The 19066-nt window shown below is 43.2% G+C and overlaps 1 protein-coding gene across 4 annotated transcripts in view; it reads left to right on the top strand.

Moving 5' to 3' along the window:
• Positions 1-8875: 8875 nt before the first annotated feature.
• EXOC1 (exocyst complex component 1) overlaps positions 8876-19066 on the top strand; it is a 63252-nt gene continuing 53061 nt past the window's right edge. For 2 of the 4 annotated variants that reach the window (XM_024193196.3, XM_024193178.3), the window contains exons 1-2: positions 8876-8943; positions 17147-17280. In XM_024193196.3, the coding sequence (XP_024048964.1) occupies positions 17157-17280 (124 nt within the window). In that variant the 5' untranslated portion in view covers positions 8876-8943; positions 17147-17156. Of the gene's footprint in view, positions 8944-9267; positions 9602-14742; positions 15019-17146; positions 17281-19066 lie in introns of those variants that run through there. The other 2 variants (XM_029910623.1, XM_029910622.1) reach the window with 2 other exon arrangements.

Below are 19066 nucleotides of genomic sequence, written 5' to 3'. Positions count from 1 at the left end.
CCAGGAAGGGGCACCTCTGAATGTCCCCTTAATAAAATTGCCCCATTTTAACCAGGTGACCGTGAATGATATCACTCTCCTGAGGATAACAAAGAGTGATAAGGAATGGATGTTGTCTGCATGCCAGCAAACACCGGGACCATACGCTGCCATGCTTTGTTATGCAATGATTCCAGACTACGTGCTACTGGCCTGGCGTGGTAAAGTGTCCTACCATGGCGGACGGGATAAGGCAGCCCTCCCCAGAAACCTTTTGCAAAGGCTTTGGGATTACATGAAGGAGAGCTTTCTAGAGATGTCCCTGGAGGATTTCCGCTCCATCCCCATACACGTTAACAGACTTTTCCAGTAGCTGTACTGGCCGCGATTGCCAGGGCAAATTAATCATTAATCATTAAACACGCTTGTTTTTAAGCCATGTGTAATATTTACAAAGGTACACTCACCAGAGGTCCCCTGTGTGCCCTCAGGGTCTTGGGTCAGTTCGGGGGTTACTGTTTCCAGGTCCAGGGTGACAAACATATCCTGGCTGTTGGGGTAACTGGTTTCTCCGCTTCCTTGCTGCTGTGAGCTATCTATGTTCTCTCCATCCTCATCTTCCTCGTCCGCCGAACCCGCTTCCCCGTTTGCAGAGAGGGACTCATAGAACACGCTTGGGCTAGTGGTGGCTGCACCCCCTAGAATGGCATGCAGCTCCGCGTAGTAGCGGCATGTTTGCGGCTCTGCCCCGGACCTTCCGTTTGCGTCTCTGACTTTGTGGTAGGCTTGCCTTAGCTCCTTAATTTTCACGCGGCACTGCCGCGCGTCCCTGTTATGGCCTCTGTCCTTCATGGCCTTGGAGATCTTTTCTAATGTTTTGCCGTTTCTTTTACTGTTTCGGAGTTCGGCGAGCACTGCTTCATCTCCCCAGATGGCGATCAGATCCTGTACCTCCCGTTCGGTCCAGGCTGGAGCTCTTCTGCGATCCTGGGACTGGGACTGGGACTCCATCACGGTTACCTGTGCTGATGGGCTCTGCATGGTCACCTGTGCTCTCCACGCTGAGCAAACAGGAAATGAAATTCAAACGTTCGCGGGGCTTTTCCTGTCTACCTGGCCAGTGCATCTGAGATGAGAGTGCTGTCCAGAGCGGTCACAATGAAGCACTGTGGGATAGCTCCCGGAGGCCAGTAATGTCGAATTCCGTCCACACTAGCCCAATTCCGACCCCCTAAGGTCGATTTTATCGCTAATCCCCTTGTCGAGGTGGTGTTAGGAAACCGGTTTAAAGGGCCCTTTAAGTCGACAGAAAGGGCTTCGTAGTGTAAACGTGTCCAGGCTTAAGTCGATTTAACGCTGCTAAAGTCGACCTAAACTCGTAGTGTAGACCAGGCCTAAGGCAGTTGTTACATGTGATTTAAGTCAAGTCTTTTTTGGACTGTCTGTTATTCTATAGTTCATAATATTTTCTAGGATACTCACAAACTCTGTTCTTTATAAGCAGAAGGACATGTTGTCTGGGTGGGCAAATTTCCATCATTAAGACTGTAGTCAATCAAAAAGGATTAAACACTTAATAATAAATACTCCAGGACATTCCTTTTGAAGATACGTACAGGTAGCTGAATTTCTCACTAATGATTTTCTGCATTGTGCTGGAAACGGATTAGATGTAACTCTAGCTAAATTTGTATATAATGCTCAAAGATATTTAATGCACTGGGATGAACTGTTCATATCTTTCAATCACTGTACAGTTATATCTATCTGTCTGACTAAATAAGCTTGTATTGGATGTGAAATAATGCAATTAAAACCCGTTTGACATGTAATTTGTTTGATGAGAGTATAATCCATCCCTAAGTGTATGATCAGATCAAAGAGGAGGAAAGGTGAGACAAATGAGAATTTTCCATTTAAATTCCTTCAAAATTAACAATGATAAAAAATGCGTGGGGGCCTGATCTAAGGCTCACTTAAATCAGTGGAAAGACTCCTATTTATTTCATTGGGCTTTAGATGAGGCCCCAAATAACAGGACACTCTGTATTGTCAGGCTGATATGGTGGCACTGTGAAAACTCTGTGTTCTGAGATGTAGGAGACTATCACTCTCTGGTTAGTAGAACACAATTATGCCATTGAGATACAGAATCAGATAAATTATAAATGGAAAAGACCTGACAGATCATCTAGTCCACTTTTCTACTAATGCAGAACTGTTCCCTAGAGTACATTTTCTGGTGCTTTAGACATACAATGTAGTTTAAAATGTGACAGCTGGGGCTTCCACTAATTCCTGGTGAGACGATTCCAAAATCTAATAGGCAGAGAGACAGCAGTGACAGACACTTGCAGTAGCAATCTCTCAGAGTCACTGATCTACAGAAATGCATTTGTATCATTCTTATAAAAGGCTTTTAGTGGTGAGAGAGGATAGAAAGGAGTTTAAAGGAGAAAAACATTGCTTCCCAAAATGAGAAGAGAGTTAGTGCCTTGGATCATATCTGGACAAACCTTTGAACATAGGAATTGCCATACCCAAGATCCATCATGTCCAGTCTCTGACACTAGTACCAGCTGCTTTAGAGGAAAATATAAGAATTCCACAGTAGCAGGAATATGTAAAACAAGAGACAGTGGGCAAGAGAGAATCACTCAGATGCATGGGAGGTAAAGAGGAAGAAAAGATTCTGCCACAAAATGTATTTTTTTAAATTTATTTTTTGTCATGAGAAATGTTCTTTTTTAATGTTTAAACTAATATTAGAACTGAGACTACATGGGAATGCCCATGTAACATTCATATATATCATATTTTATCTCTCCTCTGTCCATGCATTAATCATAGATTTCCTATCCACCTTAACACATACAAACTTTAAATATCAACAAGAAGCTTATATTGGGCCAGATCTTCAAATAATATAAATTGGTTTAGTTCCATTGAAGTCAGTGGCGCTATGCTAATTTACACCATGTAAGAATCTTTTTACTATATTTTAAAAAGGGTTATCTTAAGGGACACTGTCACGTAAAAGTTTTGCCACTGATTTCTGTGAAAACAGGATGGGGCTCCAAGTGTTTGTTTTAAATTTGACAGTTTATAATATACTTTAGGGACTAGAAACAACATTTCCCACTACCAATTTAGTCCTTTTCCATTCAGCAAATATTGATTTCCATTCTGTGCGTGCCTGCCTGTATTATTTTCATTGAACAAAACCCAGGAATTTAAAGTACATTAAATACAAAAATAATGTGGTGTACCAGAATAGATTTAAGTGCTGTTAAGCCAGCAAAGACCATCCAAATTACTGGGCCAAATTCTGCTCCCAGTAACATGGATGCAACTTATTTTGGAAGGTCTAATATAATTAGAGGCTATTGTGTTTTTCCTTTCATGACCAAGTGATGGAGTGGCACCTATAAAAGACAAGCAAACAAAACTACATATTTAAAATCGAGAAGACTTTTCCCATCTGACTTTATGGTCATATAGGTCAAATTTAGGGTCTTAAAACCTCAATTAATTTATCTCTTTAATTACACACTGAAAATACCAGCATACAAAGTGCTAATGTATTGTCTATTTTCAGTACCTCTTTGCACCCCATATACTCAAGCAGCATCCCTCCACATAAGAAACTGCTCTAGCTATAACAGGGATCTTATGAGATTGCAAATGGGAGAGGAGGTGGTCTCTGTATTCCTGAAACACTACAGATAGAGTGGTCAAAGTACAACATGTCAACACAATGAAAATCATAATGATTTCAGACTGGCATTGGAATTGCCAAAGTAACTTCACCATTATGTAAATCAACAGAATTCATTCCCTTTGGACAAAATCCTCTCCTCAGCTTCGGTGACTGAAAAGGATGCTACAGCTCATGCTGTGGCATTGCCTAACAAAGTCCCCTTTTCACCTTTGGCTAGCCACACAGAAGACCAGATGTGGATTCTCCTTGAGGATTGGACTCCTCAGGATTCCCCTCCAGAGAGAGTGCAATCTGACCCATGAACATGGAATAATTCCCACCCATTCTCCTGGTGTGTTTATTGTTCAATAATGGCAGTGCAGGATAATGTCAGTTAGATAAGATATTGAAAATAAATGCATTAACCAATGTATTTAAAGTTTTAATTCCCTCTCTTCCCATTAACTTTTCAAACATGTTATAGCACGATGCTAGTGATTCTACAGTTTGTGCAGGAAAAATTATAGCAGAGGTTATAATTTCAACTCCTTATTTTTTATATAAAATGTTTTTCGGATGAAAATTTTCATCAAGTCAGTAGAAGAAGGATTTTCCTAGAAATTTTGAGGGAACTAAGTTAGCATTTAACTTAAAGACAGAAAAACAATTAGGTGAGATATTCCTTTCATGTTCAAAATGTTTGTATTTTTTGCTCTCTGGTAACTAAACTGTCTTTGTTTTTTAAATTAAACTAATATGAGGTTGCACCAGCTATTCCATAGTTCAGGTTGCCACTGAGTTTCCCTGGTAAGCCCGATATTGCCATTCTCCACTCTAATATCCATAAAGGAATAGTAGGCTAAAATCTGATAGTGCGTGTCTTGGACTGAGGTAGAATATTTCTACCACATTTGAAGTGAATCGGACAATGGAAGAGTCCAAGTTGCCCTCACCAATCTTATTTCAGGTCCTTGTTCCCGTTGCACATGAGATTAGATTTATGTCATCCCACTTACCCTCCCAGTATGGCCCAGAGCTCTCCCCTTACTACTCTTCTTCCTGTCATCTGGATACTCCACCTCTATACATTTTCACAATATAAATTAAAGACCTCCTCGTATCTTCTCCCAACATTAACTGAAGGTTATACTGTGTCATTAAAGAACATAATGTCACAAGGGGCAGAGTTAAAATTGATATAGCAAGATGTAAGGGTCCCTCAGTCCACCTACAGAATGAGAGCATGGGTAGAGAGGTAAAAGTGTTGTGCATGCCTTAAAAGTGCTGTTGTTTTGTTTTTGTGGCAATAGAATTAAGAGTCTGAAGTTAGAAAAACTGGGAATTTAAAAAAATGATTATGTGAGTAATATACTGCTGAAGCTGCATGCAAATTCCATGCAATCTTTAACAAGCACTTTGTCCAGTCTGTTATAGATCCTACCAGAGACAGTTATATTTTGTGGTTAGAGTGAGAAATTATCAGATTGTAAATTTTCTTTTAACCTTGCCCCTCATGAATGATACATTATAGAAGATGTACACAGTATATTGTTTTATGAGTTACAAATGCAAGATATATCCACCTAGAAGCATATCCCTTGATACTGCTTCAATTGTTTCAGTCAATTAACAAACCAGTATACGAATGATGCGGTTGTAGTTTTACAATGTGGATTTTTTAAGTTAAAGTCCACATGTATTGACAATTAGACCATTATAAGAATAAGTCTCAAGGTACTTATCAAAGCTTAGCACAAAATGTTTATGGGTCATAGTCTCATCATATATCGCTGTAGCTGGTTCTTTTGTGCAATGACAGAAGTAATGGATTATTTAAAACTATTCACTGCCAGTAACTTGGAAGAATCTCAGTCATATCTCAGCTCTTCATGAATGAGAGACTTGCAGAGCTGTGAGAATATGATTATATGTCCACTGGAGGTAGGACAAGAAATAATGGTTTTAATCTGCAGCAAGGGAGACTCGAGTTAGATATAAGGAAAAATTTTCTAACTCTCAATCTCAGGGTAGTTAAACTCTGGATTAAGCTTCCAAGGGAGGTTGTGGAATCCCCTGTCACTGGAGGTTTTTAAGAACAGGCTGGACAAACACCTGTCAGGGATGTTCTAGGTTTACGTGACCCTGCCTCAGCACAGGGGGCTGGATTTGATGACCTCTCAAGGTCTCTTCCAGCCCTGTATTTCTAGGATTCTATGAGAATTTATGCAACCAATGCTAAATATGAATGAGGTTTATTGACCACAAAGAGACGGTCACTCACCGTACAGACCAAATTGCAATCACCTCATCAAAGGTGATGGGAGTTGCATACAAAAGTCTGAGGCAGAATTTGGACTACGGATGTAAGGGTGTAACCAGTTTACCGATAAGCTTGATGCTTATCAGTTTCAGTTAACGGTTAAACTCCGCCCAGGGTCCTGGCTGCTGTCCCGCTTGCCCGGGGTTCCTCTGGGTTGCCGGCCCCATGCCCGAAGTCCCAGCTGCTTCCCTGCTTCCGCCCAGCATCCCGGTCCACCTGGGGTCCGTCCTGGCTGGGGTCCCGGCTGCCAGGGTCCGTCCTGGCTGCCAGTCCCGTGGCTGGGGTCCCGGCTGCCACCCTGCTGCCGCCCAGCATCCCGGCGCGCCCGTGGTCCCTCTGGGCTGCCAGCCCCGCGGCCGGGGTCCATCCCAGCTGCCAGGACCCTGGGCACATTGGTATGCTGGGCAGCAGCAGAGCCCCAGATGCGGCAGCAGCAGCGGGGATCCCTGGGTGCGGTGGCAGCAGCGGGGATCCCTGGGTGCAGTGGCAGCAGCAGAGCCCCGCCTAAAACATAACACCCCTTTACACCCCTAGTTTCCCTGGTAAACATTTAACCATTACACGGTTACTGTTTTTAAACGTTATTTACATCCCTAATTTGGACATCATTTCTCATTGTAGCACTGTGATCCTATCAGATCTAATTAGCTATACATACTTGAGTTGAGTCTGTCTTTGAAAGGTCAAAATCCAAATCCCATATGTTGCAGGTGTTAGTGATTCTGTGTCACATTTCCCCCTGAATTAGTACTGGTGCTAGAGTACACTGAGCTGCTGAAGATGCTTTTTGATTAGACGTAAAGCCAAAGTCCTGAACACATATGGTTATTAAAGTTTCTATGATATTCTTTGCAAACGAAGGGGTTTTAATTTTGAAGTACTGAACAAATTCCAAATCAGGTAATTCCCTTGCAGTTTTAATGGGATATGGACTTCTTCTTCACTTCCTATCCTAAACTGTTGTGTAGAGTTGCAAAGTACTGATAAATAACTTCTGCTTTCAGCCCCATGTGATAATCTGCTTTTCCGTTATGTGTAATGTGAACCTTGTGCTCCTTGCCTAGCTGAAACTGGGGTTGTGGGGCTGTAAAGTGATTTGAGATCCTTATGTGAAAGGTGATAGAAGTGCATTATTTACTTTGTGTTTCATGGCAATTTTCAAATTAAAAACCTATGTCATTCTGTACATTATAAGGATTGTATTAACCCAATTTTCAGATCAACTCTACAGAGAAGTTGTGCAATATGTCTTTCACATGCAACTTACTTAACACTAGTTTATAATAGCACAGGCTAATTAGTTTTAAAAGAAGAGTACATCCTGCACTTAAAACTGTGCCAAAACGTCAGTGGCTGTAGAGCAGTAGAAAAGGATCCAGAGTTGATCAGATACTGCTGTTTTTAACCACTCTGTGTTGTTTAGTTTTACATTTCATCATTTAACAATTGTATTTAAGTTTAGTTGTTCAAACTTTCACCTTGCTTCTGAGGAAAGCTTCACCGAGAGAGAGAGAGAGAGAAGTGATACTCAAGCCCTGTCGTACTCCCAAATTTCACTTACAATACCAGCTTAGCTGGATGTTTTACTTAAGTGACCAGCATAACCTTTCTTAGCTGTCTCCGTCATGAACCCAGCTGATGATACACAAACAAACATCATACACTTCAATATGCAATCAACTTTGCTTTTGTTGCATCCTACATTACATCCCCCATTGGTATTTTGTCTGTTTGGTTGCAAACTCTTTGGGGCAGAGATTATCTCCATATTTGCAGGCAAAGCAGCTAGTACACTGATAGTGTTGCATAAAGAACAAGGTTAATAACGACAGGTTTCAGAGTGTTAGTCTGTATCAGCAAAAACAAGGAGGAGTCCTTGTGGCACCTTAGAGTCTAACAAATTTATTTGGGTATAAGCTTTTGTGGGCTAAAACCCACTTCATCAGATGCATGGAGTGAAAAACACAGTAAGCAGTATATATATATTACAGCACATGAAAAGATGGGAGTTGCCTTACCAAGTGGGGTGTCAGTGCTAACGAGGCCAATTCAATTAAAGTGGAAGTGGCCTATTCTCAACAGTTGACAAGAAGGGGTGAATATCAACAGAGGAAAAATTACTTTTGTTAATAATATTTCACTTGCCGTTTTGACTCAGAGTTAACCCGCCAGTGAGATGAAGGGGGCAGTTCTCCCTTTTTAGGGTGATGGTGTTGTAGGGTGACCAGATGTCCCAATTTTATAGGGACAGTCCCGATATTTGGGGCTTTGTCTTATATAGGTGCCTATTACCCCCCACCCCATGTCCCGATTTTTCACAGTTGCTGTCTGGTCACCCTATGGTGTTGTCAGGCTGCCTGCAGGCTCAGGAGATGACAGGCACTCCAGTATCACCTGCCAAAGGGCTTCTAGTCAGCAAAGGGACTAGAAAGTTAATTTTTAAAATGTAAATACTGTAAAAAGCAATGGTGCTCCTGACGGCTGCCTTGGGGGCCTGGCTCGGGACAAATGATCTTGTTGCCCCACTTTAGTTCCTCCTCCCCACGCTGCCTCCCACAGTCCCAGATCAGCTGTGCCCCCCTCCCCCTTCACTCCACCCTCTGCCCAGGTGACCCAATAGGAGCCACGCCCTCTGCCGCCTGCCTGGGCTCCTATTGGCTCGCCCCATCGCCCTCCCCAGTCCCTTGCCGAGCGCTGCGAGGACAGTAGTGACCGGGCTGTTGCTCCCGCCCGCCGAGAGGGGTCGCTCTGTCCAGCGAGCGTCCCCGCAGTTGACTGCGGTGTTTCCGGGCCGCCCCAGTCACGTGACAGGAAGAGGAAGCCGCTGCGGTTCCCTGTTGCGCGGCAGCGGTGGCTGCGGAGTTAGATGGGCCGGAGCCGCAGCCGCTGCGCCCTAAGGAGGAGACACGCCCCAGCCTTTGCGCCCACCTGCCCGGGCCCCGCGGTAAGGGGGAGTTGGCCCCGGTAACCCCGCTCTGCACAGAGACCGGGCAGCGCCGCCCCCTGCGGCTCTAGGTCCGGGCAGCCCCCGCCCCGTTTGTGGTGCCCGGTCCTCGTCCCGGCGGCGTCGCGCCCGGCTCTCTGGTCCGGAGGGGCGGCCCCGGCGCGCTGTGTAGTGACCCCGCCATGGCTCCCCTCTTCCTGACCGCCAGGCTCCCGGCCCGGCCATCAGCGGCGTTTAGTCCCCCCGCCTCGGGCCTGTCACGGCGGTGACAGGCACTGACCCCGGCCGGGCCCCGTGAGCAGAGGCCGGCGCCGCTGTTACAGGTGTCCCCTGGCACTGAACGGGGGTCGAGGGCCGCGGTCCCCGTCGGGCCAGTCTGACAGCGCGCTGCACGGTCCGCCTCGCACCTTCCACACCAACAAGGAAAAATATGTAAGGAAATGGTGGTAAAGCCAGCGGAGCCCGGGAGCCGCAGCGTACCTGACGTGACTTAATGTCTGTCTTAAGTGGACTGGATTTACTATTGTACGTGTTTCTCTGAGTGGATTTCCCAGTTAACGGGAGACAGGACGTTACTACTCATGTTGCAGTCTCGGGAGAGGACTCGGTCTGCGCTGGGATAGGGCAGAGGCCGCTCCTGCTGCCTGCTCAGTGCCAGGTACAGGACATTCACTATGGGAGTTCGGCATCGGTAGTTGTCATGGTAGGGCATAAGTTAAAAGCCAGGAACAGGCTGTTAATTATACATGTCATACACTTCTGCATATATCACAAAAGACATTCCTTGTTCCTGGGAAGGCATTCCAGTTAAATAGGCTATTAGTAACTTTCTCAGGGCAGGGACTGTCTCTTCTAGTGTGTGCATGATGTAAGGGCTCAGTAAATAGACTTGCCTGACACTCACTTTGCTTATTGAAGGTTTTCCTTGTAGCTTTCGTTGTGGTGATATCTAAGTGCTTCGCAGGTAAATTAGATCTGTGAAGTGATGCCCTATGTGTCTTCATGTAGTCATCTGCTCTTCCTCTTTTTGTCATAGGAGGCTCTCAATGGAAACTGTTCTAGTTATTTTAGGAAGGCTTTATCAGACTCTGGATTGGTCTCAGTTTCAGAGGAATCTTGACAGGAGATTAAAAAAACTTGGTTTATTTAATGTAGCAAAATGAAGACTGAGTGGGGATATGACTGTTCTGTTTAAATATATCGGGGGAGACATCAAGTAGGAGAAGAGCCTTTTAAGCTAAGGAACAATGATGGAGCAAGGACATACAGATATAAACTGGCCATGAATAAATTTAGTTTGGAAAGTAGAATAAGGTTTCTAACCATCAGAGGAGTGAGGTTCTGGAACAGCCTCCCAATAGGAGTAATGGGGGCAAACAGCCTAACTAGTTTTAAGATGGAGCTTGATAAATTTATGAATGGAAGTATATGATGGGGTTGCCTGTGATAGCAGAGAACTGGATTCCGTGACCTGGGAGGGAGGTCCCTTCCAGTGCTATATTCCTAGCTCCTCTCAAAGCTTGTTACTGAGCCAAAAATGCTTTATCTCCAGTTCTTTCATACTTCATTTTAGGCTTTGTCAGATGCACCGTCTCAGAAGAGCACAGCTGTCTTGTTGGTACATATATGGAGATGAGATCTCTGATGTAGCTGGTCCTCCTGGCCCACTGACTACTTTGAAGATTGGGACCAAGGCCTTGAACTAGTAATAGAAGGTGGACTGTAAAGCCTGTGGAAAGATTGGTGCACAGAGTTTATGTGCTTACCATTGGCCAATCTGACTGAAGAGAGAGGCTACAACATTCTGCACAAGTTGGAGAGTCTGTTACTTCCACTTCTAGCCCCAGATACAGAGTGACATTAATAATTTACTCCTGGGGGAATTCTGCTCCAAAAAAATTAAAAATTCTGCATATTTTATTTGTCAAAATAACACAATATAATCATGCTGGTTTCAATTATTTTGGTAATTTATTTAAATTACAATACAATGGATGGAGAATGGGAATGGAGAGCTTTGGAGAAAATCTCCAAACCTCCTTTGTCTAATAGTAATGTAGCTAGGCTTGACCCTTTATTTCTAGTTATTAGTCAACAAATATATGCAGCCATATGCTCAGTGTTACATCATAGGCAACTGAAGAGCAAGTGAGGGCTGGGGAATCAAACTCACAATTTATATTGGCTACGGACCATCTCCAGAAAAGTCAGTAGCAAACAGTTCATGGAGCATGTTTTGATAGGAAATGTTTTCAGTCCAAAAATTTAGACCAGTTCTAATCACTGAAGTACCATAAGCGTTTATAAGCCATACTGTCCTTTAAAATACGACTCCTTTGCCCCATTCTGGCAATGTAAAGGAGCCTTGAAACTTTTACACCTGTTTTATACTCCTGGGGGTTTCACAAAGACAACGGGAACAGTTCACTAAGAACAATTCACTAAGCAGGCAGACTACTAACATTCTGCTCTGCTTGAAGGGACAGAGACTGCCCCACCCCTACCTCCTCAAAAACAACCCAAAGCCCTGCCCCTCCTTGACGAGTGTGCGTGAGAGGGACAGTGTGTCTTTCTCTGTCACACACACAAGACTGCCCAGCCCCCCTCCCTGGCGATGATTTATATCTCAACTGGCTTCTCCAGGCGCCCAAACTGACTTGCCTGTGCTGCTGGGGAGGGGCACATGACCGCTCTCGAGGCTTTCCTTTGCTTCCCCATTAGAAGTCATTTTTCTGCAGGGAAGTAAAGAAATCTATGGGGGACATGAATTCTGCACACACGCAGCGATGCAGAATTCCCCCAGGAGTAATCATTCTGGAAGTGATAAACTTGTGGATTTTTGTGGTCAAATCCTTGTCCAGAAGGAAAGGCTCCCATTCCTTAGCTTGATGAAGGTGGATTATTTTGCGACTGGGCATCTAGGTCTAGTGAAGAGTCTAGTAGGACTCAAGATTTTGCACCACTTTGAAGTGAAGAAAGCAGGGGCAGGCATCAGGAGAAGGGGAAGATGTCTCAGTTGTTCCTTCAAAGCAGTTCCCCTTTTCTGATCAGTGTTACTTTGGTTTTGCTTGAGTTGAGTTTGTCATCTTTTATTTAGGAGCATGTGTAGGCATCCTTCTGGTAGCATTGGTTGCGTCTGAGGAAAATGATCATGTATAGCTGGATTTAATCTGGGTGGTGTTGGCAATGGAGTCTATAGCATCTCACTAGACATTGATGTGATCTCACATACATATTAAAGGAGAGAAGGAGGGCAGTTCCTAAGAAGACTCTTTAGGCAAGATGATTATGGAAGAGAAACAGTTGCTGATTGCTACACTACATGCCATTAGAGAGGAATGATGATTATTATTGACCTTTATCACTGTAGTGCCTATGAGCCTGAGTCATGGACGAGGACCCCATTGTGCTAGGTGCTGTACAAACACAGTACAAAAAGACAATCCTTGGCCCAAGGAGCTTACAGTCTAAATACAAGACAAGAGACAACATATGGATGCAGACAGATGGAATACAAGGAGACAGTGTTTGTTAGAGGGTGGGGATGGATGGCAGGAGAGAGATCACTTGATCATTACCTGTTAGTTTCACTCCTTCTGGGACACCTGGCATTGGTCGCTGTCGGTAGACAGGTTAGTGGGCTGGATGGACCTTTGGTCTGACCCAGTATGTCCATTCTTATGTTCTTATGAGACAATATTGGTCATAAGCTATGGTTACAGCACACAAGCACCCTGTTGTCAAGGGTTGTTCGTTTTTTTGTTTTTTGTAGGCATCACAGCAAGGGAGAGTTCCGAGGAGGGATTTGAAGGAGGATAATGGGGTAGCTTTTTGAATGTTTATGGTGAGCTCTTCCCAAGCACGAGGGGGAGTTATGCGAGAAAGCACAAAGGTGCTTATTTGAAAACTTAACAAGTTATGGAGGCTGGCATCATGGGCCAATTGGAGGTGAGCATTGATAGCAAATGAAAGACAGGGTGAGGATTGACTGTGAAGGGGCTTGAAAGTACAAATGTGCTGTTTGTTTGATATGCTAGAGGAGGGGGAGCCAAGGGAGGGATGTAAAGAGGGGTAACATTGTCTACATTGCGGTGCTGCGTTGTCTTCTTTAGGTATGTTGGGTTAACCACACTTTATAGTGAACTGCATCAAAAATTACAGAGAGGTCAAGTAGAATGAATATCCTATTTTTACTCGGCTGTCTACACTGGCTTCCCATAGAATACTGAGTCAGGTTCCAGGCACTCAATCTTCAAGGCACTTAATGGCCTGGACCTAGCATATCTAAAAGATTGCCTAAAATTCTGAGATGAAGAAAGTGGTTCACAACTCCTCTTCTCAGACACAATAGATAAAGTTTTTCAAATTCTCTCTAAATGCAGGAATTTGTTTTTAGGTGTTTCACAAAGTATCTGATGGGATATTTTCTTCTTGAAGGGGAACTCAGAATCTTGCAGTACCATGAAGATATCCAGCATTTAATTGACCTCGAGCAACATCATATAATATTAAGGTTCACTGCATAAATGTGGTAACTGAGTGCAGGCTGAATTTTAGAGTGAAGGCAGTGGCTGGGACTATAATGAAGATTACCTTCAGCTTGGCATTAGGCACCAACTTAAACTCTCGCTGAGGTCCAAAAGCAACATCTTGTTTGATATGAGATCTTAGAATATCAGGGTTGGAAGGGACCTCAGGAGGTCATCTACTCTAACCCCCTGCTCAAAGCAGGACCAATCCCCAGACAGATTTTTTACCCCAGTTCCCTAAATGGCCCCCTCAAGGATTGAACTCACAACCCTGGGGTTAGCAGGCCAATGCTCAAACCACTGAGCTGTCTGGTTGGACCTGTTCAAAGCCTCTGAGCTATTTGAAAGAATATCTATCTATTTCTGGATCATTTGAATTCTGGGTCAAAGCCCATAAGCATTGGAAGTAAAAATACTGTTTTTCTTTTAACACACTACTCAATTGTCTAGTGGCATCACCAACAAAAGCAATATGCTGTTCTCATTGAACATTCAACAATAAAAGTATTTGTGTGTGGTTTTTAAAAAAAGAAATTAATGAAAAGCAAACTTGTTTGCAGCAGTAAGATGTTTAACAGTACAGAATGACTCTCTCTCTCTCTCTCTCTCTCTAGAGAGTCATTCTGTACTGTTAAACATCTTACTGCTGCAAACAAGTTTGCTTTTCATTAATTTCTTTTTATATGTATGTATAAAGAAAAAAAGGTTATCATAATTCTTCTCCTACTCACCCATATGCTCCCTCTCACATTACCGTGAAGACAGACAAAAGTGAGTTGAACCATTAAAAGTTGTTTCAAATCGGTGTATCTGGTTTCTCTGGTCACTGGGAAACTAGTGTCCTTTCCTTGATCAGGAGAATTAGACAGCAAATAAAATGTCTGTTCTTTGAGTAGGTATCTGTGTGGATCCTAATCTAAGTGTGCATGCACCTCATGTGGCGCAACATTGGAATTTTTGAAAAGGGGTGTGAGCCAGGCCTGCACTATTTATGCCCTCATGTCCCATCATCCAAGGGCATAGAAGGCAGAGTGGCTGAAACCCTCCCTAAGTTCCATGTATCACCTGTGGCAGCAAGATGGAACAAGCAGTAACCACCCCACTACCCCTTAGCAGAATTCTCTCTCTTCTAGTTAGCTAGTGTTAATTACCAACAACTTCCCGTTTTAATTTAATTTTATTTCCCCCTCTCCTCCCCAAAAAAGATATTTTTAAAAATCTATTTTTGCCTCATTTTTTCTGCCAGTGCTTCAGGCCTAAACTGGGATATTCAAAGCCCTTGGACTTCAAATTATGCCCATGCTGAACAAACTCGGCCTGCTTACATGCTGCCATAGCTGCCGCTGTTTTTGTCTTGGTGAGAGCCCGGTATCACACCACTGCTCGGTGTGCCGTTCTCTTTGGACCAGGAGAAGAAAATCCAGGGATACTCGGTTGAAGTTGTACCTTTTTGAACAATCGATAAAACAAACATCATTCCAAAGGGAATTGACGACCTACAAAGACATTGATCACAGATGCATCAGGAACAGGTTGGGGCACACAGGTGGGCCACTTTTAGATACAATGAATTTGGTCCCAAAAGGACATGAATAAATATATAAACCTTCTACAATTATGGGCAATCAAACTTGCATAGCGTTCCTACCAATTCCAAAGAATTTCACCATGCAGGTTTTCAGACTATGTAATACATTACAGATGTGTTAAAAATCAAGCTGTTGCCTATTGATCACTTCTTTGCCAGGAAGCAATCGAGTTATGAATGTGGTACTGACAAAATGGGATAACCCTTAGCTGCTCTGCATCTTCCAGGTGTCAGCAACTATCTAGCAGACTTCCTAAGTAGACAATCTGTTACCAACCACATGTAGTCTCTGAAGAGCTCCACCATCATATCAATATTTCACCAGTGGGGGAATCCCATTATATGCCTGTTTGCCACAGAAGAGAACACACACTGTCTAAGCTTATCCAAGGGAGACATGAGCCCAGGATCCTTCTTTGTACCATGGCATCAAGGTTTTGTCTGGATTTCTGCTGTTTGCCCTGAAACCCAGGCCGGTATGGCAAATCAGAGAGGATGCAGCCATGCTGATTCTGATAGCTCCATATTGGTTAAGATAATTCTGGTTACCAGATCTCCTTAGGATGTCTATTTAGCCTCTAATAGCACCTCCAGACTGTCCAGACTAGTATCTCAGACCCAAGGTCAGATACTTCACCCAGAACCAAAATTGTTACATCTGACAGACTGGATGTTGGCTGGTTGAATGATACTGACAGTTTGCTACAAGTTCAAGAAATCCTACTGCAAAGCAGGAAGCTCTCCATGGGAAAACTTATTCCTCTAAATAGAAAAGATTTTTCAGTTTGGGCAGCTAAGTGCAACCTTGACCCGTTGAAGGTCTCTATATCTATAATCCTTGATTATATTTTGCATTTAATTCCATTAAGGTATACCTTGCAGTGAATTTGGCATGTCCACCCCACGCATAGCTGATGCAGACAAAGTCAGTTTTCTCTCTATTGTATCCAGATTTTTAAAGGGGTTACTTTATTTTCCTTGCAAACTCATGGAGCCCCCTCTTTGAGCCTCTCTCTCAATTCTTTACATGACTTTATTCTCAGGATGGCCTCTTTGTTGCTATTACATCAGCTAGAAGGCTCAGCAAACTAACAAGCTGTTATCACTAACCCTCACACAATATGCCACAGAGATAAGGTGGTGTTGAGACCTCATCCCAAATCTGACACAATTTTAGGAATAATCTATTAATCTCTCTTTCTTTCCAAAATCTCATTCTTCTCCACGGGAAAAAAAAAACTCTCCACACCTTGGAAGTTTCAAGGGCCTTGTTATGTTTTGATAGAAAAAAGCGCTTTAGACAGACTTTTTGCTGCCATAAGTAGCATTTCAAAGGGGCAGGCCATTTTTTCCAAGAGAATACCTAAATGGATTACCCAGTGTATTTCAATCATGTGTTTGTAGGAAGAGGTGTACCAGCAATCAAAGAATAGAGGCTGCCTCCTCTGCATGCTTTAGAAATATTCCCCATATCTGAGATCAGCAAGACTGCTCTGTGGAGTAATCCCCTTTTATTAAATCCTATGCCCTTGACCTGGCTGTAAGATCAGATGCCAAATATGGCAGGGGTATATTTACAATCACTGTTTAGTAGTAGTTAGGAATCTTCAATCCCACCTTTCAAATGGGGACACTGTTTATTACTTTCACGATAAATATTCGAAGAAGAGAGAATGGTTACTGACCTTTTATAATGGCTACAGTTCTTTGAGATCTTTTCATTCATATGGATCTAATGAGTCATCCTCCATCCCCACTTTTTTGGCACCTCCTTTACCTGGGATTCTGAATTAGTGAGGGAACTGAGGGACAGTTGAGGTAGCTCTGCCTTTATGCCCTTGGTAGGTGGGAGTACAAGGACATGCACAGTGCAGACAGGGCTCAATGGGCAGCACTGTTCAAAGATTCTGATATATGCATGAGGCGCTTGCATACACAGAGGGGATCCATGTAGATGACAACCTCTTGAACCACAGTTACTATCAAGAAAATACCAGTAACTGTTCTTTTCGGTATTTAACCAGTTCATAAATGTGCTTGAACATTATATTGTACTCAGCATGACTTTTTTAAATCTGTTTTTCAGCTGAGAGAAAATGACTGCAATCAAGCATGCGTTACAGAGGGATATTTTCACTCCAAATGATGAACGTTTATTGAGCATTGTGAATGTGTGCAAAGCAGGCAAAAAGAAGAGAAACTGCTTTTTGTGTGCCACAGGTATGTATGTTGATTGAGAGACACAGCAAAGTATTTCTTTTCATTGTCTTTGAGTATTTTTCACTTTAAATATAACTCTTCATTTTACTATACTTAATTTCTTTAAGTGGCAACTGCTTTTCATGTCTCAGCCTGTTCCTTTCCTGTATAGAGAACATGTACTTCCATTTATTATAAATGGATGGAATCAGTTATGGTATAGAGTGAAAATAAATTACTCATGTTTTCATAACAAAAAAAGCTTTACTATTAAAGCCGTGCTGGACCCTGCTCCAGGTATGCTCTTAGAAGGAGGGCTTGTCAAGCCAGCCAGTGACCTGAGGATTTAGGGTTTAATTCCCCGCCGCGGTTTAGAGACAGGTAAGAATAACATTACTGACTGGGAATTATTTAAGTGAAGCATAGCTGTTTAGGCTCAACACCTTAAATAATGTTGTTTACTTTCAAAGGGAAGGGAGAGAGGCTGGGGTGTACTGATTAGAAGCTGGGGCAGGGAGCTCCGGGGAAATGTGAGTGCTATCTTTTTGTGCTTTGTACTTTTGGTCCTTTGTTTCTGAGTTTAGTTGCAGGCCTTCCAAGCAGTAGAGGCTTTTGGCAAATTAGTGTTAATTTGGCCTAACTTAGAACCCTTGCAAACAAAAAACCCCCATTTTACCTCTCCTCCCGCCCCATAATAACCCTAACCAGAGAGGGCAATTTTATATTCAAACCTGATTCTCCAGTGATTGATTTATTTATTAACTCTATTCTCCACCCCAATCATGCAATAATGTAACTGTGGATACTGATTGGGCTACAGCAGGGGTAGGCAACCTATGGCACGCGTGCCAAAGCCAGCACCTGACCTGATTTTCAGTGGTACTCACACTGCCCGGGTACTGGCCACTGGTCCGGGGGGCTCTGCATTTTAATTTAATTTTAAATGAAGCTTCTTAAACATTTTAAAAACCTTGTTTACTTTACATACAACAATAGTTTAGTTATATATTATAGACTTCTAGAAAGATACCTTCTAAAAACGTTAAAATGTATTACTGGCACGCGAAACTTTAAATTAGAGGGAATAAATGAAGACTTGGCACACCACTTCTGAAAGGTTGCCGACCCCTGGGCTACAGTAACTCCTCGCTTAACGTTGTAGTTATGTTCCTGAAAAATGAAACTTTAAGCAAAACGATGTTAAGCGAATCCAATTTCCCCATAAGAATTAATGTAAATGGGGGCGGGGTTAGGTTCCAGGGAAATTTTTTTCACCAGACAAAAAACTATACATACATACATACACACACACACACACACACACAGTATAAGTTTTAAACAAACAATTTAGTACTGTACACAGCAATGATGATTGTGAAGCTTGATTGAGGCGGTGAAGTCAGAGGGTGGGAGATTTCTCAGGGAATGCCTTACTGCTAAATGACGAACTAGCATTCGGCTGAGCCCTCAAGGGTTAACACGTTGTTAATGTAGCCTCACACTCTACAAGGCAGCACGAATGGAGGGTGGGGAGACAGCATGGCAGACAGAGACATACACCCTGTGTGTGGGGGAGAGAGAGAGAGAGATGTGCATTGCCCCTTTAAGTATGCTGACCCCACTCTAAGTACATTGCCTTTAAAAAAATCAGGAAGTTGAGACAGCAGCTGTGGCCAGCAAGCTCTCTCCGTCCTGAGCCCTATCCTGTCCCCATCCTGCTCTATATGGAGAAGGAGTAAGCGGGGGCAAGAGTAGGGGGGAGGGGAACACCCTGACATTAGCCCCCCCTTTTTCACCCCCTGCACAA

The sequence above is a fragment of the Terrapene carolina genome, unplaced genomic scaffold (assembly GCF_002925995.2).
Source record: "Terrapene carolina triunguis isolate 2854851 unplaced genomic scaffold, T_m_triunguis-2.0 Scaffold66, whole genome shotgun sequence".
Classification (NCBI taxonomy): Eukaryota; Metazoa; Chordata; order Testudines; family Emydidae; genus Terrapene; species Terrapene triunguis.
Note: the sequence above shows the minus strand (reverse complement) of the source record. Positions and strands in the feature narration are given on the sequence as shown.